Source organism: Gopherus flavomarginatus, chromosome 5 (genome assembly GCF_025201925.1).
Source record: "Gopherus flavomarginatus isolate rGopFla2 chromosome 5, rGopFla2.mat.asm, whole genome shotgun sequence".
Taxonomy (NCBI): Eukaryota; Metazoa; Chordata; order Testudines; family Testudinidae; genus Gopherus; species Gopherus flavomarginatus.
The window spans coordinates 70456957-70484694 of NC_066621.1; the positions used below are offsets into that span (position 1 = coordinate 70456957).

A 27738-nucleotide genomic window follows, 5' to 3' on the forward strand; every position below is an offset into this window, starting at 1 on the left:
TACCTCTTGGAGAACAGAAACTTTAGGGGAAAAAAGGAGAACTGCCCAAAGCCAAGCAGAGTTGAACCTTGCAAAAGAAATTAAAACCAACTCTAAAGGGTTTGTCAGCGATATTAATAAAAAGAAAATAAGGAAAGAAGTGGGACCGCTTAAGTGCTGAGGGTGGGGTGGAGATTAAAGATATGAGTATGGCCCAACACCTAAATGAATACTTCACTCTTATTAAAAACTGAGGCAATGAGGAGTTTGGGGCCTAATGAAAACAAGGATATGGAAGTTGAAATTACCACATCCAAGGTGAAAGCCAAACTCAAACAGCTTAATTGGACCAAATCAGGGGCTCAGGATAATCTCCAAGAATATTAAAAAGAAACTGGGACATAAAATTGCAAGCCCAATAGCAAGGATTTTCCATTAATCTGTAAACTCGGGGTCGTACCCGATGACTGGAGAATAACAAATGTAGTAACTATATATAAGAAAAGGGAAAAAATTGATCTGGGAAACTACAGGCCCATTATTTGACCTCAACTGCATGAAAGATTTTAGAGCAAATTTTGAAAGAGAGAGTAGTTAAGAACTTGGAGGTAAATGGGATAAATTAGAACAATATCTTTTACAAAAAGTAGATCTTGCCAGACGAACCTGATCTCCTTCTTTGAGAAGATAATTGATTTTCTAGACAAAGAAATGCAGGAGATCTAATCTACCTGGATTTCAGTAAAGCGTCTGATACAGTTTCACATGCGAAATTATTAAATTGGAGAAGATGGGGATTACTCCAAGAATTGAATGGTGGGTAAGGAACCAGTTAAAGGGGAGATTACAACAGGTCATGCTGAGAGGTGAACTGCTAGATTTTGGAGGGAGGTTACTAGTGGAACTCCTCAAAGACAGGTCTTGGGACCAATCTTATTTAACATTTTCATTAATGAGCTTGCACAAAAAGTGGGAGTGCGCTAATAAAATTTCTGAATGATACTAAGTTGGGAGGTATTGCCAATACAGAGGAGGATCGTACAAGATTTAGATGACCTTGAAAATAGGATTAACAGAAATGAGATGAAATGTAACAGTGCAAAGTACAAGGTCCTGCACTTAGGGACTAATAAGAATTTTTGCCAGAAGCCCTTGAAAGTGACAGAGGAGAAGAAAGACCTGGGTGTATTGGTCGATAGCTGCCAATGTGATGCAGCCATGAAAAAGGTTAATGCAATCCTTGTAAGCATCAGGCAAGATATGTCCAGCAGAAATAGGAAAGTGTTATATGGATGATCAGAGGAATGGAGAACCTACCTTACGAGAGGAGACTTGAAGAGCTTGGCTTGTTTAGCCTAACAAAACAAAGGATGAGGGAAGATACGATTGCTCTCTATGAATACATCAGAGGGATGAACAGCAGGGAAGGAGAGGAGTTATTTAAGTTACGCATCAATGCTGGCACAAGAATAAATGGATATAAACTGGCCGTCAATAAGTTTAGGCTTGAAATTAGACAAAGATTTCTAACCATCAGAGGACTGAAGTTCTGAGGCACCCTTCCAAAGGGAGTAGTTGGGGCAAACAACCTAACTTGTTTTAAGAAAGAACTTGATAAATTTATGACAGAGATTGATAAGGGGACAGTCTGATGAGATTGCCTACAATGGCACATGGCCCATTTGTGACTGATATTAGCAAATATCTTCAATGGCTAGATGGGTCATTAGATGGGGAGTGCTCCGAGTTACTACAGAGAATTCTTTCCAAGGTGTCTTGCTGGTGGGTTTTGCTCACAACCTCAGGGTCTAACTGACTGCCATATTTGGCAGAGACCTTGTTTTTTTGTTTTCTGTTTTTACCTTCCTCTGAAGCGTGGTGTACAAGTCACTTGCTTGAACTAGAGTAAACGGTGGGATTCTTTGTAACCTGAAGTCTTTAATTCAAGATTTGAGGACTTCAGTAACTCAGCGAGAGGTTGCTAGACTATTGCAGGAGTGGGTCAATTAGGTTATGTGGCCTACATTGTACAGGGGGTCTGACTAGATAAGCATGATGGTTCCTTCTGGCCTTAAAGTCTGAGTCTAGTCACATGCAGACTGCAAACTCACTGATGATATACACCTAGCATCATTTGTTTATGACTTTTTCAAATATTCTCTCCTCTTGAGTAGAAACATTTGTATGCTTTGTCTAAGCTCAAAATTTAACTTTTCAAAACAGTTTTAGGAAAGCCTATACTTTCTCTCACTCTCTCTGTGCATATCACATATATGTATATATATTTGCATTAAAAAATTAATCAGATTTTTGTGCAGAAATAATCCAAACTGATAATCCAAGATGAATATTAAATGGCCTGACTTTCAGAGAACCTTTGTTTTTGTCCTGTAATTGTGGGTTCACAATACCCAGGCTCACATTTGTGTTTCCAAAGGTAAAACTCTCCCCTGGTGTGGGGGTCTGTGCCACCTAAACCCCAGATAGGTGCTTCAGGAAGAGGTGAGAGGAAACCATGGAAGTTCAGCCACACAGGACTGTCTGTGCATCTCATATATTCTTAGTATTGTCAACCCAAAGCTTTCAAAAATCATCAGCTCTCAAAAATGTATGGCTTATTAATAAATGTGGTGTTTTCTTTTTTTGCTGTCTGGTTTCTGAGTCTTTAGAATACACTAAGGTCATGTTTGCAAACTCTTTTGCACAACCACAAGGCCAAAAACATTTTTTTTAAAATTAAAATTGGAATTCTCCCATAATCACTTGAACAAGGAGCTGGGCTTTAAGGAAAAAAAACCAGCATATATCATGGAACTCATGATAAATTAATGAGAGTTGACAACACTGGAAAGGATTTCTGTGCTGACTTTGGTCCCAACTCAGCAAAGCACCTAAATGTGTGCTTAGCTTGAAGTCTCATCTGTATTTAGCAAAGCATTTGTGCACATGCTTAACTTTGGAACTAGTCACATCCTTAATGCATGCACTTAAGTGTTTAAATGTTCTGCTGAATTGGGACCTTTACATTTAGGAGCTGGATCCTGCTAATCAATGAGAGGGACATTGAGGGGCAAGGTCCTAAATTTGAAACTTTAGCATTATATTAATATAGCTGTTTGCATTTAATATTTAAATCTCCCAAACAGAAGTGCTGGAACAATTTTTACACTGGGGGTGCTGAGAGCAATTGAACCAAACTGTAAAGCCTGCATATAATGGAAACCACTTCAAGCCAGGGGGTGTGGCAGCACTCCCTCCCAACTAGTTTCAACACCTATGCTGACAAAGTAAAGCTATGAAAATCAAACAAGAGTCACAAATTCTCATATTGATCCTAAAGACAAGATCATGGTCCATAGAATACTACATTAAGCTTTCTGAATATCAAAAAGGCATCATCTCCATGGACAGAAAGAAGGGGAAAATGTTCTTTAAAACAACTACCACCATAAAATGACATCTGCAGTTAGACAAGGTGAGTGAGGTAATATCTTTTATTTTTCCAACTTCTGTTGGTGAAAGATACAAGCTTTTGAGCTTACACAGAGCTCCTCTTCAGGTTCTTAACCTAAGACGACAAAGGAACTGAGCACTCTGTGGGATATCCTGACCATCTTGCTGGAAGGAAGTGTGGGAATAATCTTACCTTGAACCAAGACTGTAGTTTTGTTAAGAAAGCATTTTTCACTTTTATTTGCTGTAGCCATTTCTATCTTTATCCCTTACTTGAACTGACTTAAAATCGTTCTTTTTGATTAAACTTGTTTTACTTTTATTTTAAATTAACCCAGTGCTGTGTTTGACTTTAAGTGATTATTAACTCCAGTTAAAGCAACAAGCTGCTGTGCTTCTGTCTCTTTAAAGGAATAACAGACCTTATTGCTCCTCTGAATGTTCCAGGAGAGAGTTGGACATTTCAAGGCAGGCAGTTTGGGGGAAATTTGGGACGGGGTGTATGTTGGGCTAGTAGTAACCAAGGCTGGTGTAGACCAGAGTGTGATCCTGGTGTAACAAGCAGGCTTCTAAAGTCAGAGTTGCTGAACCAGGGCTGCTCAACACACAGACATGAGTGCACGCTTGTATGCTGGCTGGGAGCATCCACACAGGGAATATGTATGTCTACAAAGCAAAGAAAAACCCACACCTGGCCCATGCCTGCTGGTTTGAGCTCGCAAGGCTTGGGCTGTGGAGCTGCATCATTGCTGTGTAGACTTCTGGCCTCGGGCTGGAGCCCAAGCTCTGGGAACTTCCCACCCCTAAGGGTTCTAAAGCCCAGATGCTAACCCAAGCCCGGAAACCTGGACAGCAATTCAACAGCCCCACAGCCTGAGCCCAAGTCAGCCAGCACGGGCTGGTCACAGGTTTTAATTTGCTGCGTAAACATATCTACAAGGAGCTACAGCAGCAGAGCATTTTTAAATCACTCAATGTTACCAGACAACCAGTGACACAACCCCTCACTGGTCTGAATTGCACCCCAGAACATGACGATCTTACAAAGCTTGAAAGCCTGTCTTTCACCAATAGAAGTAGGTCCAATAAAAGATATTAACCTCAACTACCTTGTCTCTCTAATATGCTGGGACCAACTTGGCAGCAGCAACAACAGTGCAAACAATATCTGCAGTAATAAACACATCCAAAAATTGGGAGTAACTCACTGTAGTTAAGTACTAGTTGAAGGCTGTATTTTACCATTAAAAAAGAAGAAACTGGCTGACAATCCTATAAGTTTTCTATAGTTGGACTACTAGATAAAACAGAAGTAATGATAAACACTTTACAAATACCATAGATTAAATTGGACTGACAGTCGTTCACAATATTAACATAGAATATCCTACAGCTTTTAAAACTGTTATGCTTGACTTGCTAGATTTTGTTTTCTAATGAAGATCTGATCCAACTCTGCTGGTATCAAAAAAGTCTTTCCATTGACTCCAAAGTGCTTTGGATCAGACCCATACTTTCCAGTATATATTTCTAATATGAGCATGCATCACTTTTAGTTTAAGTATATTTGCATTAACAGAAGTGAAAGGCTTCTCTACTAAGTCACTGCTATGGCTTAGACTGTGTACCCTAATGCCTGAGCAAAGTGGACCTTCAGCATGTGATTCTTCCCACTCACTCTTGGAAGGCATTGATCCCCCCCAACCCTGTGCCTTGACCATGGTCTGAGTCCATGCAGAAGGAGGGACAGAGAATAGGCAGGCTGAGGGGAGTAGTGAGTGAACTGGGATGAACACAGTAGTGTAGCTGGCGGGATTCAGCGGAAGCAGCCGGTTCCCCTCAGGCTGGCAGGCGTGGAAGCGGAGACTGCCGGCCGCACGGCCGGAGGAGCTGCGGGGCTGCAGGCTGGCGCGGAAGCCGCACCTGCCCGCTGGTGCTGCCCACCGCATGGCCGGAGGAGCCGCAGGGCGGCAAGCCGGCATGGAAGCCACGCTTGCCGGCCGGCACTGCCCACTGCACGGCCAGAGGAGCTGTGGGGCGGCAGGCCGGCGTGGAAGCCGTGCCTGCCAGCCGGTGCAGGCACAGCCGAGCACTGGGACAGGAGCCGGGGACAGGCGGCAGCACAGGAGGGAAGGTAAGCTACTTCTGAAGTCCCAGGAACCACCACAGCCAGAGGAATTGCAAGTAGAGTGGCTCCAAGGGGGCAGAGGAATCTTTGCAGAGATTTCTGCCTCAGCTCTCACAGCTGGGGGCAACATGGACTCATATCTTCACACTTAGTCCAATTAGTTGCTCTACAAACTCTTATTTTGGAAGGGATTGTGGGGGTATCTAGATTTAAGTACATTTTCCAAGTTATCAAATTGAAAAGAAGGTGTGATTTTAAAATACTTAAATTCTTCCATCTAATTTTTTAAATGACTGCATAATAAAATGTACTGTAAAATTCTACATCACACAAAACATATTATTTTCCCATATGCGGAACAACAGGGAACATTCTTCTTCTTTTATCCAAGAAAATCTACTGCTTGAGAATCTATTAAAAAGCTGTTTTAAACAGGGATTGTGTTCTTGCCAATGTTTCCTGGTGGTACCCAGTCCCACTCACATTATTCATTATTCTATCATGTCAGCGTTGCACATTCTTTCCATTATTTAAGTATAGTCAATATAATTTCCATTTTGCTACCATAGGATAGGATTCAAGGATACAAGTTATAAAAAGCTGAGCAGTTAAGAAATGAAGATGAACCATCAGCACTTTGACAGTCTTCATCCTCACTTTCATGGCAGAGTTGAAATCGCTCCACTGAAAACTGTTTATTTTTCAAAACCTTTACAGGAAAATGTAAAAGCTAAGCATTTCACAAGGAATGAAATGCAAGTCCAGTGGAGCTCATTCATGACTTTCAAACCCAATTATGCTATGGCTGATACAAAACAGACTTATGTGCTTAAAAAAACATGGAGGACTGCATGGCTATGGGCTTATTAATGAACTAGAGAGCCAGCCTTTGCTAGGTTGTCAGTTCACTGGAATATAGGAATTACCAAACTGAACTGATCAGTCGTCTTCTAATCCAATATCCTGTCTCTGACAGGAACCAGCTGTTTCAGCTGCAGGTACAAGAGACCCAGCCTACATCAGTAGTAACAGGAAGTTACCATCTGATGCCAGTTGGGCGGTTGGTGAGAAATGTACAGGTGGTCTCAGGCCTGTTTCTCTTGGACAGGTGTCCGCCATCACAAATATCACTTAATATTATTTAACATTTGCATGTAATGTGGCACTAGAACTGTACATGGTGCTTTACAGAGGCCTGGTCTACACTACACGTTTATACTGAATTTAGCAGAGTTAAACTGATTTAACCCTGCACCCATCCACACAATGAAGCCCTTTATATTGATATAAAGGGCTCTTAAAACCGATTTCTGTACTCCTCCCTGAGGGGAGTAGTGCTGAAATCGGTATTGCCATGTCGGATTAGGGTTAGTGTGGCCGCAATTCGACGGTATTGGCCTCCGGGCGGTATCCCACAGTGCACCATTGTGACCGCTCTGGAAAGCCATCTGAACTCAGATGCACTGGCCAGGTAGTCAGAAAAAGCCCCGCGAAGTTTTGAATTTCATTTCCTGTTTGGCCAGCGTGGAGAGCTCACCAGCACAGGTGACCACGCAGAGCTCATCAGCATAGGTAACAATGCAGTCCCTGAGAATCGAAAAAGAGCTCCAGCATGGACCGCACGGGAGGTACTGGATCTGATCGCTGTATGGGGAGAAGATTCCGTGCTAACAGAACTCAGTTCCAAAAGACGAAATCAAAAAACATTTGAAAAAATTTCCTAGGCCATGATGCAGAGAGGCCACACCAGGGACTCAGTACAGTGCTGTGTGAAAGTTAAGGAGCTCACACAAGCCTACCAGAAAACCAAAGAAGCAAACGGAAGGTCCGGGGCAGGGCCAAAAACATGCCGCTTCTACGCTGAGCTGCATGCAATGCTAGGGGGGTCCGCCACCAGTACCCCACTCCTATCTGTGGAGTCCGAGGTGGGAGTGGTAATCAGCCATGGCTGAGGATTCTGCGGACGGGGAAGATGAGGAGGAGGAAGAGGAGGACGAGCTTGCAGAGAGCACACAGCACTCCGTTCTAACCAACAGCCAGGAGCTTTTTCTCACCCTGACGGAATTACCCTTCCAGCCCTCCCAAGCCACTATCCCACACAATGAAGCCATGGAAGGGACCTCTGGTGAGTGTACCTTTGTAAATTTAAAACATGGTTTAAAAGGAAGTGTTTTTTAATGATTAATTTGCCCTGAGGACTTGGGATGCATTCGTGGCCAGTACGGTTATTGGAAAAGTCTGTTAACATGTCTGGAGCGGAAATCGTACAGGGACATCTCCATGAAGCTCTCCTGGAGGTACTCCAAAAGCCTTTGCAGAAGGTTCTGGGCAGGGCAGCCTTATTCCGTCCTCCATGGTAGGACACTTGACCACGCCATGAATGTAGCAAGTAATCTGGTATCATTCCATGACAAAGCCTAGCTGCATATGGTCCTGGTGTTTGCTGGCATTCAAGCAACATCCGTTCTTTATCTCGCTGTGTTATCCTCAGGAGAGTGATATTGTTCATGGTAACCTGGTTGAAATTCAGGAATTTAATTAAGGGGACAGAGATGGCCATTCCTACTGGGCTGTTTGCCTGTTGCTTAAAAGAAATCCTTCCTTGCAGGTAGCCAAGCATGGGAAAGTGGGGAGGCGATTGGCGCTGAGCTTTTTCGCATTTGGCTAGCAGGGATCTTCCCTGCTACCAGCTACGTGGTGGTGGGGAGGGGAAGGGGGGTGTTTAGCAGTGATCTTCCACGATACCAGACACACGGTGGCGAGGGGGGGGGGAGGAGGGTAAAGTGATCATCCCAGAGAATTGGATGGGGGTGGTGGTTTCTGCTGCTGCATGTTAACAGGAAAGAAGCAGCACTGATAGGGCTTTGCTTGGTATTTGGGAAAGGAGGGCGCTGTGTATATGAAGGCTGCAGAAGCTGAAAGACAATGGCTTACCATGGCTGCATGCAAGCTGAATTCTGCTGCTGGGATCTGCGTCTGTGAGATCTCTAACACCAGAGCCGCAGGCACTCAATATTAAGATGCAAAATGCGACCTTGTAGTGAAATCACATGTGCTATGTAAGGTGAATAGTGTTATTCACCGTGAAAGAGTACAAGCATTGTTCTGTAAAATGTATCTTTTTAAATATTTCTCTCCCTTTTTTCCCTCCCTCATGCAGCTGCAAATTTTTCAAGCCTCCCTACTCCATCCCGAAGGCTAACTCAGATAAAGCGGCGGAAAAAAAAGACATGAGACGCAATGTTCTCGGAAATCATGGAAGTGACCCGCAATGAAAGAGCTCATCTGAATGAGTGGAAGGACGTGGTATCAAATTACAGGAAAGATGACAGTGAACGTGAGGACAGGAGGGACCAACGTGAGGATAGGAGGAACACTTGAGATGAGAGGTGGCGGCAGGAAGATCAGAGGAGGCATGACGCAACGCTGGGGCTGTTGCGTGATCAAACTGACATGCTCCTGCATCTGGTGGAGCTGCAGGAACAGCAGCAGGATCACAGAGTGCAGCTGCAGCCCCTATGTAACCACCCTCACCACTCACCATGTTCCACATCCTTCTCACCCAGATGTGTAAGAACGTGTGGGGGGAGGCTCTGTGCACCCACCCACTCCACTCCCATGGACAGCCCAACCAAAAGGCTGTCATTATTTTGAAATTTTTTTAAGTGGCCTTTTCCTTCCATCCTATCCTTCTCCCAAACCGCACCCGGGCTACCTGGTCAGTTCTCTCCCTCTTTTTATAATCAATTAATAAAGAATACATGATTTTTAAACGATAGTGACTTTATTTCCTTAAGCAAGCTGTAATCGAAGGGGGAGGGTGGATTGCTTACAGGGAATGAGTCAATCAAGCGGGGGAGGGGGGTTCATCAAGGGGAAACAAACACAGCAGTCACACAGTACCCTGGCCCATGATGAAACTCGTTTTCAAAGTTTCTCTGATGCGCACCGCTTCCTGGTGTGCTCTTCTAATCGTCCTGGTGTCTGGCTGCATGTAATCAGCGGCCAGGTGATTTGCCTCAGCCTCCCACCCCATCATAAAGATCTCCTCCTTAGTCTCACAGAGATTGTGGAGCACACAGCAAGCAGCAATAACAAAGGGGACATTGGTTTGGCTGAGGTCTGAGAGAGTCAGTAATGTGCGCCAGCATGCCTTTAAATGGCCAAATGCACATTCTACCAGCATTCTGCACTGGCTCAGCCTGTAGTTGAACAACTCCTGATTACTGCCCAGGCTCTCTGTGTATGGCTTCATGAGCCATGGCATCAAGGGGTAGGCTGGGTTACCCAAGATAACTACAGGCATTTCAACATCCCCAACTGTTATTTTCTGGTCTGGGAAGTAATTCCCTTGCTGCAGCCGTTTAAACAGAGTAGTGTTCCTGAAGACGCGAGCGTTATGAACCCTTCCCGGCCATCCCACATGGATGTTGGTGAAACGTCCCTTGTGATCCACCAGTGCTTGCAGTACCATTGAAAAGTACCCCTTGCGGTTTATGTATTGGGTGCCCTGGTGCTCCGGTGCCAAGATACGGATATGGGTTCCATCTATCTCCCCCCCCACAGTTAGGGAATCCCATTGCAGCAAAGCCATCCACTACGACTTGCACATTTCCCAGAGTCACTACCTTTCGTAGCAGCAGCTTAATGATTGCTTTGGCTACTTGCATCACAGCAGCCCTCGCAGTAGATTTTCCCACTCCAAATTGATTCCCGACTGACCGGTAGCTGTCTGGCATTGCAAGCTTCCAGAGGGCTATTGCCACTCGCTTCTCAACTGTGAGGGCTGCTCTCATCTTGGTATTCTGGCGTTTCCGGGCATGGGAAAGCAAGTCACAAAGTTCCATGAAAGAGCCCTTATGCATGCGAAAGTTTCGCAGCCACTGGGAATTGTCCCAAACCTGCAAAACCATGCAGTCCCACCAGTCCGTGCTTGTTTCCCGGGCACAAAATCGGCGTTCAATGGCTAGAACCTGCCCCATTACCATCATGATCTCCAAAGCACAGGGGCCCGCGGTTTGAGAGAATTCTGTGTCCATGTCCTCACCACTCTTGTCGCTGCGCTGCTGTAGCCACCTCCTCCTTGCTTGGTTTTGCAGGTCCTGGTTCAGCATAGACTGCACGATAATGTGCGAGGTATTTACAACATCCATGATTGCTGTCTTGAGCTGAGCAGGGTCCATGCTTGTCGTGCTATGACGTTTGCACAGTTCGTCCAGGAAAAAAAAGGCACGAAACGGTTTTCTGCTTTCCCGAAGGGAGGGATGAGGCTGTACCCAGAATCACCAGAAACAATGTTTTTTGCCCCATCAAGCACTGAGATCTCAACCCAGAATTCCAAGGGGCGGGGGAGACTGCGGGAACTATGGGATAGCTATGGGATAGCTACTCACAGTGCAACGCTCCAGAAATCGACACTAGCCTCGGTACATGGATGCACACCGCCGAATTAATGTGCTTAGTGTGGTCGCGTGCACTCGACTTTATACAATCTGTTTTAAAAAAACCCGGTTTCTGTAAAAATCGGAATAATCCCGTGGTGTAGACATACCCAGAAAGCTTTAACTGGCAACCTTAAAGAGGCCTTGAAAAGATGGGTGAGGGAGACTGTGCTCTTCCCTCCTTCATGTGGCTTGTTTTTGGAATAAAAATTAATTGAACTTACCGTGGGGAAAAAATAAAAAACTTCCAGACACCTCTTTCACCTCTTCATTCCCCAAAAGGCAGTGGCACAGATGGGAAAATTAGGGCCTTTTCAATTTGAACAACTGGATGGTAGTCAGTCAGGTTTTCTTTTTGTTTTAGTCACATGCAGTAATTGCTACTAAATAATAAATAAAGTAAGAGGGGATAGAGAGTCTGACAAGTGTGACATAGCAATTTCAAAAGGAGAAATCCTTGTGAAAACATAGTAAAGACAGAAAACCAGGACGTTATGTGAAGTGGTCACAAAATTCTTCCCCAATAGACAATAACTTTTTAACCTTGATTAGAGAGAAAGAGAGAGAGAGAGATACTTGGACATACTGACAGGGCTGGTGCTACCATTTAGGCGACCTAGGCAATGGTCTAGGGTGCCAGAATTTTTTGGGGGTGCTATGTTGCTGGGGGGGGAGTGAGGGGCGGCACGCAGGTCCGGTGGACCTACCACAGTCATGCCGGTGGACGGTCCGCTGCTGGAAAGGCTCCGGTGGAGCTGCCGCAGTCATTTCGGTGGACGGTGCGCTGGTCTAAAGGCTCCGGCGGACCTACCGCAGTCATGCCTGCGGCAGGTCCACCGGAGCCTTTAGACCAGTGGACCGTCCGCCGGCATCACTGCGGTAGGTCCACCGGGGCTGCACCGAAATGGCCGTCCACCTAGGGCATCAGAAACCCTGGCGCCGCTCCTGCATACTTACATTTTAAATGACAAAGCACATAGTTAATGGAGAGTTAAGGTTGCCACTTGTGCCCTTCTAGCATATTAAGTTCAGCAAAACTCAAACTTTTCCATCTGTATAAGGGGGATAAGGGGACACAGAGAGGAGAAGTTTCTTGCCCAAGGTAACCAACCAGGATGGTGGCAGAGCTAGGAATAGTCCCAGTGCAGTGGTCTTACCTCTAGATCACAGTCACTATATAATGCCTCAGTTCTCCTCTCCCTCTTGTAGACTTTGCTATAGTGAATGGAGATCATTGAATCATAGAACTGGAAGAGACCTCAAGAGGTCATCTAGTCCAGTCCTCTGCACTCAAGCCAGGACTAAGTATTAGCTAGACCATCCCTGACAGGGGTTTGTCCAACCTGCTCTTAAGTATCCCCAATGATGGAGATTCCACAACCTCCCTAGGCAATGTATTCTAGTGCTTAACCATTCTGACAATTAGGAAGTTTTTCCTAATGTCCAACCTAAACCGCCCTTACTGCAATTTAAACCCATTGTTTCTTGTCCTATCCTCAGAGGTTAAGACCAACAATTTTTCTCCCTCCTCCTTGCAACAATCTTTTATGTACTTGAAAACTTATCATGTCCCCTCTCAGTCTTCTCTTCTCCAGACTAAACAAACCCATTTTTTTCAATCTTCCCTCATGTTTTCTAGATCTTTAACTGACAGAACTGGACAGAATGCTCTAGTTGAGGCCTAATCAGCGCAGAGTAGAATGGAAGAATTATTTCTCGTGTCTTGCTTACAATACTCCTGCTAATACATCCCAGAACGATGTTTGCTTTTTTTGCAACAGTGTTACACTGTTGACTCATATTTAGCTTGTGATCCACTATGACCTCCAGATCCCTTTCCGCAGTACTGTTTCCTAGGCAGTCATTTCCCATTTTGTGTGTGTGCAATTGATTGTTCCTTCCTAAGTGGAGTACTTTGCATTTGTCCTTATTAAATTTCATCCTATTTACTTCAGACCATTTCTCCAGTTTGTCCAGATCATTTTGAATTTTAATCCTGTCCTCCAAAGCTCTTGCAACTCCTCCCAGCTTGGTATCGTCCGCAAACTTTATAAGTGTACTCTCTATGCCATTATCTAAATCACTGACAAAGATATTGAACAGAACCAGACCCAGAACTGATCCCTGAGGGATCCCACTTGTTATGCCCTTCCAGCATGACTGTGAACCACTGATAAGTACTCTCTGGGAACAATTTTCCAACCAGTTATGCACCCATCCTGTAGTAGTTCCATCTAGGCTGCATTTCCCTATTTAGTTTATGAGAAGGTCATGCGAAATAGTATCAAAAGCCTTACTAAAATCAAAATATATCACATCTGCTGCTTCCCCCCAATCCACAAGGCTTGTTAGCCTGTCAAAGAAAGCTATCAGGTTGTTTTGACATGATTTATTCTTGATAAATCCATGCTGACTGTTACTTATCACTTTATTATCTTCTGGGCGTTTGCAAATTGATTGCTTAATTATTTGTTCCATTATCTTTCCGGGTACAGAAGTTAAGCAGACTGGTATGTAATTTCCAGGGTTGTCCTTATTTCCCTTTTCATAGGTGGGCACTATATTTGCCCTTTTCCGGTCTTCTGGAATGTCTCCCTTCTTCCATAACTTTTCAAGGATAATTGCTAATGGCTCAGATAGCTCCTCAGTCAGCTTCTTGAATATTCTAGGATTTCATCAGGTCCTGGTGATTTGAGGACATCTAACTTGTCAAAGTAATTTTTGACATGTTCTTTCCCTATTTTAGACTCTGATCCTAACTCATTTTCACTGGCATTCACAATGTTAGACGTCCAATCGCTACCAACCTTCTTGGTGAAAACCGAAACAAAGAAGTCATTAAGCACCTCTGCCATGTCCACATTTTCTGATAAAGGCCATGCTTTGAAACGTTTGTTGGGAATAACAGGGCTGGTGAGAGAAATTTCATCCATGGTCTGTGTTCCAAAACTGACAGTTTTACTTCATGGTTGTTACAAAAACTTTAAGGGGTGAGAGAAGACTAGTGTATCTCTCTCCTTCTCCATCCTGTGTGCCACTGTTCACCACACTATGTAGCCCCCTCGCTCTCAACATTTCCAGCTCTCCTTCCCCTTCACAGCCTATTAACCCACTACTTGGCACTGTAGAAGCCATTAACATTTAAGAAGTTGCACCTTGCTGCTGTACAAACATTTCAGAGGCAGCAATTTACTATAGGGCTGCATGCTATCTTGATTATATAGTTTGAATTGCACTCTAAGCAGGGCCCTCACTTTCACTGCCCATCCCCAAGCTGGGACTCCTGTCCCTGCCTCAGCCAGGCTTTCACAGCTTTGCCTCAGGCCTACCCAATAGGGTTGCCAGGCATCAGGTTTTCGACCAGAATGCCCAGTCAAAAAGGGACCTCTGGGAGATCCCGTCAGCCGTAAAAAGTCCGGTTGGCAGCACAGAGCAGTAGGGGCCAGGGGCTAAGGCTGGCTCCCTGCCCTAGCTCTGCTCAGTTCCTGGAAGCGGTGTCATGTCCCTCTGGCTCCTAGGCTCTGCAGCTCCAATTGGCTGGGACCCGCTGCAGCAGGGTCAGCGTCTGTGGGAGAGGGCGGCGCACAGACACACCTGGGAGCCAAAAGGGAGCTGCTGGCTGCCTAGAAGCCGCCTGAGGTAAGCGCCACCCAGACCCCGCACCCTGATCCCCTATCCCAGCCCTGAGCCTCCTCCCTCACCCTAACTCCCTCCCAGAGCCTGCACCCCACACTCCCTCCCACACCCCAAAACCCTGCCCCAGCCTGAGTTCTCTCCTGCACTGTGAACCTTCTTGCCCCAGCCTGAAGCCCCCTTCCACACCCTGAACCCCTCATTTCTGGCCCTACCCCAGAGCCTGCACCCCCAGCCCAGAGCCCATACCACCTCCTACATCCCAACCCCAGCCCTGAGCCCTCTCCTGCACTCTGAACCCGTTGGCCCAGCCTGGGGCCCCCTCCCATGCCCCAAACACCACAAGATACAAGGTTTGTCTTGCAAGGTTTTAGCTGCAAGACAAACTCAAGAAAGAAACCAACAGGACTCCACTCGCCATCACATACAGTTCCCAGTTAAAACCTCTCCAACGCATCATCAGGGACCTACAACCCATCCTGGACAATGATCCCACACTTTCACAGGCCTTGGGTGGCAGGCCAGTCCTCGCCCACAGGCAACCTGCCAACCTGAAACATATTCTCACCAGTAACTGCACACTGCACCATAGTAACTCCAGCTCAGGAACCAATCCATGCAACAAACCTCGATGCCAACTCTGCCCACATATCTACGCCAGCGACACCATCACAGGACCTAACCAGATCAGCCACACCATCACCGGTTCATTCACCTGCACGTCCACCAATGTAATATATGCCATCATATGCCAGCAATGCCCCTCTGCTATGTACATCGGCCAAACTGGACAGTCGCTATGGAAAAGGATAAACGGACACAAATCAGATATTAGGAATGGCAATATACAAAAACCTGTAGGAGAACACTTCAACCTCCCTGGCCACACTATAGCAAACCTTAAGGTGGCCATCCTGCAGCAAAAAAACTTCAGAACCAGACTTCAAATAGAAACTGCTGAGCTTCAGTTCATCTGCAAATTTGACACCATCAGCTCAGGATTAAACAAAGACTGTGAATGGCTTGCCAATTACAAAACCAGTTTCTCCTCCCTTGGTTTTCACACCTCAACAGCTAGAACAGGGCCTCATCCTCCCTGATTGAACTACCTCATTATCTCTAGCTTGCCTGCATATATATACCTGCCCCTGGAAATTTCCACTACATGCATCTGATGAAGTGGGTATTCACCCACGAAAGCTCATGCTCCAAAATGTGTTAGTCTATAAGGTGCCACAGGATTCTTTGCTGCTTTTACAGATCCAGACTAACACGGCTACCCCTCTGATACTTGCTCCATTCATGTCAGTGGATGTTCTCTCCCCATCCCCAGGCCTGCCAGCACAACACTCACCCAAGCCCCCCCAGGCTACAGCTCAGGAGGTCCAGCCAGAATAAGCCTCCACCCCCAAGTCGACTCAGAATCGCCTGCTGCGAGGGGAAGGAGGGAAGAGGGGGAGGTTCTGCCATGCGCCTCCTCCCCTCCTCTTTCCGCCGTCCGCCAGCGCAGCAGCCGCCACCTCAGCCTGCCCCTGGCGCCGTTCCCTTGTAGCCTGCAGTGGCCAGTGAGGGGGCACAACACAGAGCTGCAGAAGGCAGCCACCCGCTGCCCAGGGCAGGCAGGGACGCTTGGGAGAGGAGACATTCATTGGAGGAGGCGTGCAGGGGTGGCAGGTGGGGCCGGAGGAGAGACCCAGCCCCAAACATTGGTGGAACTGGGCCTCTGAGGCCTGAATTTGCTGGGGACAGGGCACCATGGGCCCATACAACTCACTGCCCCTGGGCAGCAGGGATGGGAGATGGGGGAGTCAAATCCTTATAGATGGTCAGGGGTCACCAGATCCCTGCACACAAAAGCCGAGCAGGGAGTGGGTCTCAGATACCACCAGGGGACAGTGACGCCCTAGATCACATAAAAGCATTAAGAAGTGGTGCTCAGGAACTCCCCGAAAGGCAAGATCCCTCCAGTACCTGGCTCACATGGAGCCAGGACCTTCAGATACTGGCGCACACATGGAGACAGCACAGGAAGCATTCAATAAATCTGATGTGTTTGTTCCTCCTCTCTATGATTTTGACATACTTTTGACACCTAGTTTTTGAAACCAGAAATGTTGTTCTTTACCAACAGCTATCATAAAAAAGAGAAATTACCCAATACAAAAAGCAAATAACTACTTGCAAAATAAATGCCACAACTCAACAGTAGAGGTTAACCTCTAACCTAATGCATGATGGTTAGCGATTAGACTAGCTATTACAATTGTTCTGAAAGAGTATTGGCTTGGTATGAGAAACTGGTAACACCATACCACAGGAATCTGATTCTCATCTTAATTTACATGTGTTTTGCACCAGAGTAAATGACTTCAAGGGAGTTGCTCCTGATTTATACCAGTGTAAGAGGAGAATCAGGCCATGTGAGTCTAGAAAACAAACACTGAATTTACATAATGAAAGCTTCCACTTGCAAATGAAATCTGAGAAAAATTAAAAGAAGCTGTTCACTATATCCTACCATTTATTTTCCTGGAACATGGTGAAGAGCAGAAAGACACACAGGAACATAAAGCCAGCTCAATTATCAATATCATTGCTGTATTACAACAGGCAATTTATATTTCTTGGTATTGTCATAAACAGATAGCTAAGGGTTAATGTCTCTTTCACCTGAAAAAAAGTAACCTGAAACACCTGACCAGAGGACCAATCAGGAAACCAGACTTTTTCAGGTCTGGGTGGAGGGAAGTTTGTGTCTGAGTTCTTTGTCTTCTGCCTGCACTCTCTCGGTTATGAGAAGTGATTTCTGTTTCCTGCTTTCTAATCTTCTGTTTCCAAGTTGTAAGTACAATATAGTAAGGCAGTAAGGTTTCTATTGTTTTTCTTTTTTGTATTTACATGGATATAGTTGCTGGAGTGCTTTGAATTGTATTCTTTTTGAATAAGGCTGTTTATTCAATATTCTTTTAAGCAATTGACCCTGTATTTGTCACCTTAATACAGAGAGACCATTTTTATGTACTTTTCTTTTTATATAAAGCTTTCTTTTTAAGACCTGTTGGAATTTTTCTTTAGTGGGGAACTCCAGGGAATTGAGTCTGTGCTCACCAGGGAATTGGTGGGAGGAAGAAGTCAGGGGGAAATCTGTGTGTGTTAGATTTACTAGCCTGACTTTGCATTCCCTCTGGGTGAGGGGGAAAGAGAGATTAGCTCTCGGTAATTCTGTTTTCCAGGACTGGGAACGTGGAGGGTGGAGTCCCTCTGTTTAGATTCACGGAGCTTGCTTCTGTGTCTCTCTCCAGGAACACCTGGAGGGGGGAAGGGAAAAGGTTTATTTCCCTTTGTTGTGAGACTCAAGGGATTTGGGTCTTGGGGTCCCCAGGGAAGGTTTGGGGGGGGACCAGAGTGCCCCAAAACACTCTAATTTTTTGGATGGTGGCAGCTTTACCAGGTCCAAGCTGGTAACTAAGCTTGGAGGTTTTCATGCTAACCCCCATATTTTGGACGCTAAGGTCCAAATCTGGGACTAGGTTATGATAGTATAACATATATAAACATATTGTCTCATCTATATCATGGAAAACCAAGTTTCTGAAAATTATTGACCAAATAACAAAGTATCCCCTTCCTTAGTTATTAAAGTCTGATTTCCCAGTCCTTACCCACAACCCAACCAGCTCAGGGGGAAAAGTGCCACAGAGATGGCTGCCAACACTTCCTCATAGGAGGGGTACACCCAACAAACGTGGGTCCTTTCTACATGTAGATCCCAGGGAGACACTCAAGCCACCTTCCCCTGACCCCTCAGAAAAAGGAGAAGAGAAACTAGAGTTGTTTTCTATGGAAAGACAGGAGACTAACTTTCTGTCTCTAGACAATAAATATTCCCATTTTGAAAGTTTCAACAGCTTGATCCAAAGTTCCCTTAAGTGAATGGAAAGACTCCCATTAACTTTGATAGGCTTTGAATCAGGCGGGAAGAGGGGAACCCAGGGAAGCATCTATCTCTTAAGGGAACAAATGTTTCAAGGCTAGTGTCAGATACTGTAAAACAGAAAAAGGGTTTTGAGAAAGAGATAAGAAACTGCTAACCATGAGCATAAATTATATTCAATTTCTCCTGAGTAGAAAATGTATGGAATTATTAAGGGTATAAATTGATTTAAACACTGAATTGTGAGAGTTTGGGGCTGATATCATTTGAAGACTTCACAAAATGCTCTGAGATCAGCAGTGTATACCTTTGAACTGATAATTAAAAATTAAGCCAACAAAAACTCAGACCATGCCAAGGTGCAATATTACAGTATGCTTGAGATTTCAGAGCAAGAAACTATTGTTTTCAAACTCCCCTGGAGCTACTGGAGGTGAATCTGGTCCAGAATGTATGTTTATTTTATTATGAATAATACCCATACTATTGAACAGACAAACAGGCAGACAACCACAGAATATCCTGCCACATGACAAAATGTACTAATCAAATCAGTGATTAACAATCTATTTACCATTATGGGCTGCATATGCAGCTCTCTTTGTGTTATGTGGGTTGCACCCACACTGTATACTACTGTATGCTACTACTTGGGGCGGCAAGCCACGGGGGGCACTCTGCTGGTGCCACGAGGGCGGCAGGAATGCTGCCCTTGGCGGCTTGCCTGCAGAGGGTCCGCTGGTCCTGCGGCTTCAGTGGGCCTCAGGCAGGCATGCCTGCAAAGGGTCCGCCGAAGCCGCGGGACCAGCGGACCGTTTGCAGGCAAGACACGGAAGGCAGCCTGCCTGCCTGCCGTGCTTGGGGCGGCAGAATTCCTAGAGCCGGCCCTGCTGACTGGGCCACAAGTGGCCCATGGACAGTGGGTTGAGAACCACTGAACCAAATGAAGTATTCTGTCTTCCCAGACTCTGCCACCTCTTTGCAATAATTTTTGTTGTTACATGATTGCAAACAATACCTTAACTGTGTTGACTAGTTGTTTCTGTGTAACTGCATCAGGTGCCAGGATCTCAATTCTAAACCAGATGCCTTGTGCCACTCAGGAGGTGCAATGAGCTGGATTCTGGCCATACTGGCCAGCTGAGAGTCTCATTGTGTGTGTGGGGGGGAGGGGGCGTCAGCTGGTGTACAGCTGGCAGAGCTGGCTCCTGCATCTGATGCTCCAACTGACCCCATTATAGGAGCCATGGCAGAGGCAGGGAAGGTTGAAGGGAGGGAGCAGAACTCCGTTAGGATGCTCTAACTCATGCCAGCTACGAATCAGGAAGCTGTAATTAGTTCCCTGATTTTCATCCCTTCTGTACTGAGCATAGCCCAGACACAGGAGAGCTTCAAGCCCCATGTGTCCTGGAATTTTCTTTTTTCATCTGTAGCTCCCTAAAATAAAGTTAAAAATAAAACAAAAGTAACTACCTCCTGCTGTGCCTCCCCCTCACCCCCATGATTAGTTACCAACTTCCAGCATCTGTCCTTTTGTTGTGCTTAAACCCCCAACCCCAGACCTGCATCCTGCTGAACTTTTGGGAAATTCATATTTCAGATAGGGTTTTTGCATCTCTAGTCACTTTTCATAAAAACTAAATTCCTGTTTTAACAGATAAAATCTTAACGCTCAATTCAGAACGAAACACTTTTCTTGCAGAGCACAACTGATGTAAAGAAACCCTGTCAAGGATGAGAGCAGAAATCTCGTCGGCTTCAGTACTTTACCTGCTCACGATATTAGAGCAAGCAAGGAGAGAGGGGCTAAAGCTGTATCCATCCATGCACTGCAGCAAACCTAGTGGTCTGAGGTTGGTGATGGGGGGTCACTCAAGAGTAAGAACCAGGTTTTCAGCAGTGCTCCCTGTTTGTGCACCAATATCATGTTAGGTCAACAGCAGTGCTGTAACAAGGGCGAGGCCAGTGAGGCACTTGCCTCAGGCGCACAAAGTCGAGGGGAGCAGAAAGTGGTGGAGAAAAAAAAAACCCGCTGGCACAGAGATATTTATAACCCAGGTCATCTTCCCCCGCGCCTTCCCCGAGTGTCTCCTGGTCCCGACTTGATTCCCCAGCCCCTTCCCGGATCCAGAGCAGAGCAGCTCCACGTTGCCTCCCTGCAGCAACTGCTGCTTCAGGGTCCTAGTGCCCCCATCTCACTGCCAGGGCAGACTGACTGTGAGCCTGCTCTTCCCCCTCAGATCCTTTCATTTTCCAATGGGACCCTCCAGCAGCACGGGGAGGGGCCCCCCACAGTCACGGCTCCTGCCCCATGCTGGACAAGGAGGAAGCCCCATCCCTCACCCCCAGTGAGGCTACAGCAGGGGGAGGAGGTGCACGCAGCACCCCCGGCACCCACCATGGGGGAGGCGAGGGAGATTCCTGGACCTGAGAGAGGCCCTAGGAGCACATGCAGTGACAATGGTGGGGGTGAGTGTGCTGCTGGGGGGGCAGGAAAGGAGGGCTCCTCTCCCAGAGCTTGCTGCTGCCGGCGGGGAAAGGGATTGGGGGAGTCCTCCTCTCTGGCCCCTGTCCCAGAGCAGCCTGCCTGCATCCCAAACTCATCCCTAGACCTGCCTCACCACAGAGCCCACAAGCCCAGCCAGAGCTTTCACCCCCCACAGCATCCTCAACCCTCTGCTCGAGCCCTGAGTCCCTCCAGCACCCCAAACACCTCATCCCCAGTCACAGCCAGAGCCCTCACTCCCAACATCCCAACCCTCTGCCCCAGCCCTGGGCCCCTCCAGCACCCCAAACCTCCCATTCCCAGCCCCAGAGCCCTCACCCCTACTCTCTCCCTGAGTTTCTCCCACACTCCAAACTCCTCATCTGCAGCCACAACCCACAGCCCTCACCCCTGCACCCCATCCCTCTGCACTCCTCCAATCCCCAAACTCCCTCCCAGAACCTGCACCTCTTCCATGCCCAAACTCCTTCCCAGAGCCTGCACCCCAATCCCCTGCCCCAGCCTAGGGCCTGCACCCCAGACCTCCTCCCTCACCCAAACTCCCTCCCAGAGCCTTGGGCAGGTGGGTGGGGGGTAGAGTTTGGGTGGAGGTGGGTTCTGGGCACCACCAAAATTTCTACAAACCTGCCACCCCTGATCCTGCCCTGCAAACCTAAACTCCCAGCATTCTCAGGACACATGCTGATCCCTAGTGGCCACTGCTGATATCCAGCACCTCCCTTCTCTCTTAACCTCTGAGTCCCTCTCTGGATTGAAACTGGACTGGAACCAAAGACCATCTTGGAAGCAACATTACCAGCTCAAACAGTCAAAAATCATGATCTGACCCCCCAAAATCACAGCTCCACCACTGCCCCTTCATTCATTCATTCATTCTTTGGTGGCAATTCAGCGGCAGGCCCTTCCCACTGAGAGGGACTGAGGGACCCGCCGTCGAATTGCTGCCAAAGAGCCGGCCCTGGGGGAGGCCTCAATTTTATATTCTTGCCTTGGGCGCAAAAATACCTAGTTACGGCTCTGGTCAACAGAAATGTGAATAGCATTATATAGCATGGTGTACAAGTTAATTCATTTTCTAGGGAACATAACCACCGCATTATTGTAAAATGACAATAAAACTCTAGATATCATGATGTAAAGGAAACTCACTTATTAACAGAGACAAGAAAAATAAAAGAGCACTTTTCATTTCAACTACAATGCTACATATATATATATGCTGTCCTGTGGACCTTCAAATATGTGATAGTCTATATAGTTTTAAGAAATGTATAACAGATTAGGTTTTAGTCCCTACCTGGTAAAAATAATTCCTCTTGCATTTCTGCTCTGGCTTGTTCAGAAAAGCATCTTTTCTTCAGCCATTCAGCCTCAAATTCACTCGTGTGTTTGTCTGGCCATGTAATATACACCTTATATCATAAAATAAAAAAAGATAATTAACAATGAGAGATTCAATGAAATCTGCCCACCTGAAACAACTACCCAAGGGACCAGCAAAATTCAGTCTCCTTACTAGAAATGTAATTGAAATATATTACTTGCTACTTTGCAATTAAATGTCTCTTGTGGGCAACCTCTCTCTCTTATTTATATAATTGCAAACACTTTCAGAAGTCCATTTAAGCATTACCTAATTCCCTCCTTTTACAAGAGGTCAGTTTCACAGTGAAGAAGTGATAGGGTTTGCTGACTAGTGCTGGATGCTTTCATTCTTTATCCCTGCTGCACTCAGCAGTGGTATGTTCTGTATGAGTCCCAGTAAGGGAAAGTAGGACATGAATACCTCATGGAGAGCAGCATTTCATTGCAGGGAGTGACAAGGAGGAAAAGGGTGGAGGAAGTGACAATAGTTTGGGAGTGAAGGGGATGACCACTTGGAAGGACTGAAGGAGAAAGACAAGAGAGGCGTGGACAGGAATACCTTTAAAATCTATTTCTGTTAGTTATGAATTAGTGCCCCCCGTGCTAGGTGCTGTACAGAGGTAGACATAAGCTCTTCTCTAAAGAGTTTACAGTTTAATTAATAATTATAATTCAAGCGTACAGGTAAAGTAGGCGTTTACCTTGTATTCAGACAATTCGGAGAGACAATGTGTGCTAATGGACAGAGCACGGGACTGGAAGCTAGGAACTCCTGAGTATTAATTCTGGCTCTGCCACCCATTCATCATGTGGCCTTGAGCAAATCACATCAACTCTGCACCTGAGCTTCCTCAACTGCAAAATGGGGACAACAACTCTTATTTCCCTCCCACGTTTGTAAAGCATGTTGAAGACACCAGTGCTAAGGAGTATTTTTAATGATAAAATAAATAAAGGGAATGGAGTTTGCATATCTGTTTTATAACTTTTACAATTTGCCAGGCAAGAAGGTAAAGGGTCAAGTCCTGCTCTTAGTTACACCCATGCAACCTCACTGATTTCACTGGGATTCCACAGTAGACACTGAGGGCAGATCTGACCCAAAGGAGGGTTCTCTCCCCAAATTTTACTTTATACATTTATAAATGTCAGGTCAAATAAATTTTAAAAAATACTCTTTTAAAAAATGAATTAGAAACTATTTATTAGATCAAGAAAAAAATTTAATAGAATCATAAAATATCAGGGTTGGAAGGGACCTCAGGAGGTCATCTAGTCCAACGCCCTGCTCAAAGCAGGACCAATCTCCAACTAAATCATTCCAGCCAGGGCTTTGTTAAGCCTGACCTTAAAAACCTTTAAAGAAAGAGATTCCACCACCTGGCCTTTCCCTGCCCTGGCCTTTAAGGACTCCATGCTTTACTGTGACAACACAAGCAGAAGTCTCCTGCAGGAAGACAGACAGTGTGCCAGTTATGAGACAGTCACTTTCTTTGTGGGGGAGTCATACTATCCTTCCTCCATAAAGTAGCCATGGTGGAAAAGGGGGGCTGTAGGGTATGGAGATAGACACACAGGGGGAGAGAAGTTTGAGGGAGTGGAAGTCTGAGGTATTAAGAGTATGCAATTTTATCCTCACACCAGCTCCTAGAGATTAAGAAGTGAAGGCTACGGTAAAAATATTTTATCTATCTAAAGTTAATTTAGAAAAAAAAATAAAAACATTTTGGAGGTTCCTATGCTTAATATTTTTGAAGTGGATTTTACTGTAAGAATTACATAAAATAAAAGGATTTGGATTTCTCAAGTGATAGTTATACCTAGAAATCCTGCAAATACACAATATGATTTGTGGATCCATGATTACAGCATATCCTGATATTCGAGCTGCAGTACTATTCTCTTTGTTCGGGTTGCTAATGAACAGATTAGCAAGAATTATTACACAAATGTCACATGAAAGCAAAATTTCTTTTAAAAAATACCTTTTGTCTATCTGTTAAAGTGACCTCCTTCACCCCAATGTTAACATCCAGGTCTTCCAAAAGCAGTTTGCGTGCTTTAGCAGAACGCAGGAAGCAGTCAGGGCACTGGCAGTTGTCTCTTAGCCATACAGCAGGGTAAAGGCTCTTATTCCCATCTTCCCAGTGAATACGGACAAAATTATTCACGTCCAAAGCTTCTACTTTCTGGATACTCGTACTCATGTTGAAAGGCTGAACTGCTCCAGCTGTATGCTGCCAACAATTCCTAGAGGAAGGTGGTTTTGTAAGAATACTCCTGCCCTTTTCCACTAGCAGTAGAGTGCGTGAATAGTCTTGGTGGACTTTAGTCCTTATTAGGTTTTTAGCCACTGCATTCCACATTTTGACGACTGTTACAAAATCTTCAGAGCAAGAATAGCTTTTTACCAGTGCAAGTTCCTCTGAGTACTATAAATAAGAACAAGATTAATTATAGAAAAAATAGAGCTAAAAATATAATGTATAAAAAAAATGCTAATTTCCCCTTCTCTTTCTTCCTTTCCCCTGAACTCCTGGGAATACACGTTTTCCGTAGTTTAGACATTTTGCCCAAAGACAAATGTATATTTAAGCCTAAATTTTCTACTGTGACTAGTGAATTTGGGTGGTGCCTCAACTTTTCCTCAACTTGATATACCTTATAAAGGCCTGATTTTCAATGAGCTGAAACCTTTCTGAAAATCAGGCTCTCAAACTGGACACCCAAAACTTGAGGTATTCAAAAATCACTAGTTGCTTTTGAAAATGTAGGCTTTAATGTACTGTATCCTATCTCAACTCATATAGTTAGTGATGGTATCAGTCAGAAGACTGAACTATTCCCCTGCAAGGGAAGGATACAGGCTGTGGACACAGGATGCATCAGAGATTAAACTAAGAACAGAACCTGTGACTGAATATTTACCTTATTCAGAAAAACAGTTCTTCCTCTCCCTGGATTAATAAATCAATCCCAGGTCTTTTTTAATAGAATTCGCACCACTTCAAAGCTTTTGTGTTTGTTTCTGCTTTGTCCAGGTTTTTTTGTGTTTTGGTTTTTTTTATGCCAGAGGGCAAATCTTGATATCCTTGCTCAGAATCCTGGCCCTGTTAAAGTCAATAGCAAACTGGCATTGATTTCAATGGGGCTAAGGCTTCACCTTCAGTCTTTGCACAGGAGACATTCCCATGGGTTTGATAGGTGTTCTGCATGAGTAAGGATTGCAGGATTTGGTCCAGGGTATTATATTTTCCCCCACTGGTTATGAGCGAGAACTGTGTGGGATGGGATCCTCGTGCTTCTTCTGGTTTTTATTTAGTTTAACTGAATGAAAAAATAAAAGTAAAATATTTCTACTTTTTCCCTCCTTTGGACATATTACTCCAAGGATCCCAATGACGCATTTATTGTCTATCAACCATTTCTAATAAGTCTGTATAACAGTACATACAAGCAACGCAAAATTACAGCTATGAGCTGTTAAACTACACGCACATGCAAACATTTACACTTACACTTTGTAGTGTCTCTCCCTCTTCTAAAGCAATGGTTCATATCCAGAATGATCATTTCTGCTATTTGTGTTTATTTATCACTTTTTTCAACACATTAATCTCAATTCCTACTAACTATAAAAATATTAACATCAAGGAAATGGCCTGCAATCTCTTCAACAAATGTAACAGGGATTTTTTAGACAAAGCTTTAGGGTGTGCGCTTGGGAAGAATTTTGAACGTTTTAATCTATTTTTAATATAGAATAATTGGATACTTATTCTAATCTCTTTAGAGGACAGATTTACTCAGCAAATATTTGGAAACAATTAGGGTTTCTGCAATATTAAAATCCTAGAAGAGCTGGATGCCAAACTAAGGTGAAAATAGCAACATACGTAAGATGGCTATTTTAGTGTACGGAAAACCTTGGATAGGGTTCCTCAGCTGGTGTAAATCACCATACCTTCCCTGAATAAAATGGCATTACACCAGCTGAAGTTCTAGTCCCTTGTGTATTCTCTAAGGTTCTTTCAAGTTATTTGGGGAAAGAAAGAAAAAAAAAGACAATCAGCTGCCCTACATAAAATCTTGTATTTCAAAAAGTTCCTGTATAAGGATAACTCATGACAGCTAAAGGCTGGGCTGTGCCTTCAAAGCCCAGTCCATTGTAAGGATGTGGAGCTAAGCTGCACCAGGGGAAGGTCAGGAAGCATTCTTCCTCAGACAGCAAGAGCTTCGTTTCCACAGAGGCACGGTAATTTGACACCTCTTTTGGCCTTCAATGCTTAGCTAGCCTGTTTGCTCAGTGCTGTATTTGGCGAGGGGGAGAATGGCTCCACCTATGCCATGCCTCTTTTGGCTTCTTTTTGATAAGTTATCTGCTGTTCCCAATGAATAATTCACTAGTAATTCCTGGTGCAGGGGCTGCTCTTCTGAGCAATACTAATGGAGGCTGTGCCAAGGAAGAGAGAGAGTTTCCCCATTCCCTCACCCTGCACTTCACAGCTATAATAGAGAAGGTGAGATCAATGTTCTTGCCCTATGAATAACAAAAAGTGCATTTTGGGCTGGCATTATAAACCTCTTGCAGGGGTGTATCAGCCCTCACAAGCACATTTTCAACAATCTCTTGTCAGCAATGCACCTTCCTGCAGTCAGACTCCTGTGAATTCACTCATGTTTTTAAACACCATTAGGGTCACCAGATGTCCCGATTTTATAGGGACAGTCCCGATTTTGGGTCTTTTTCTTATATAGGTTCCTATTACTCCCCACTTCCTGTCCGATTATTCACATTTGCTGACTGGGCACGCTAAACACCATCCACGTATTTAATCTTTAACCTACTCACCCACCAAATTGCTGTTATCACCAATGTTTTTAAAGTGTTTTGGAAGATGCCTAGGACTTTTTAGCTGGCCTCACAACATCCTTCCTCCAAACACCACTGTGAGCATCAGGAGGAGATGGGGTTAGCTGCTTCCCCATTCAGCCAACCTAAGAGAGACTTGAATCCAACTTCCTTCCAGGGCAAACAGCCTAAATACCCTTTATTTTCTGCCAGATGGTCTCGTTCCTGCCTTTCCCAGCTTAATCTCCCTATAGCTTGTGTAGGCAGAATATCTTGCAGACAGTTCAGCTCCACACTTGCCTCTAGTACTTCAGAGAGGAGTATGATCAGAATTTGGCTCTCAAAAAGCCTTCAGTCTCTGTTCCACTCATGAGCAAGCTTCTGGCCTTACACTTTAGCTATTAGGTGCAGACGTTATAATTGGGTGAATAAGGTATAGAAATAAAC

The 27738-nt window shown here is 45.1% G+C and overlaps 1 protein-coding gene across 4 annotated transcripts in view; it reads right to left on the reverse strand.

The window, feature by feature from the left end:
- Positions 1 to 27738, reverse strand: part of BBOX1 (gamma-butyrobetaine hydroxylase 1) — an 87791-nt gene that overhangs the window by 53335 nt on the left and 6718 nt on the right. For 3 of the 4 annotated variants that reach the window (XM_050955408.1, XM_050955409.1, XM_050955407.1), the window contains 3 exons: positions 25368 to 25766; positions 24425 to 24871; positions 22372 to 22486 (listed from right to left, as the gene is read on the reverse strand). In XM_050955408.1, coding sequence (XP_050811365.1) covers positions 22372 to 22486; positions 24425 to 24805 — 496 coding nt within the window. In that variant the 5' untranslated portion in view covers positions 24806 to 24871; positions 25368 to 25766. The remainder of the gene's footprint in view (positions 1 to 22371; positions 22487 to 24424; positions 24872 to 25367; positions 25767 to 27738) is intronic. The other variant, XM_050955410.1, reaches the window with a different exon arrangement.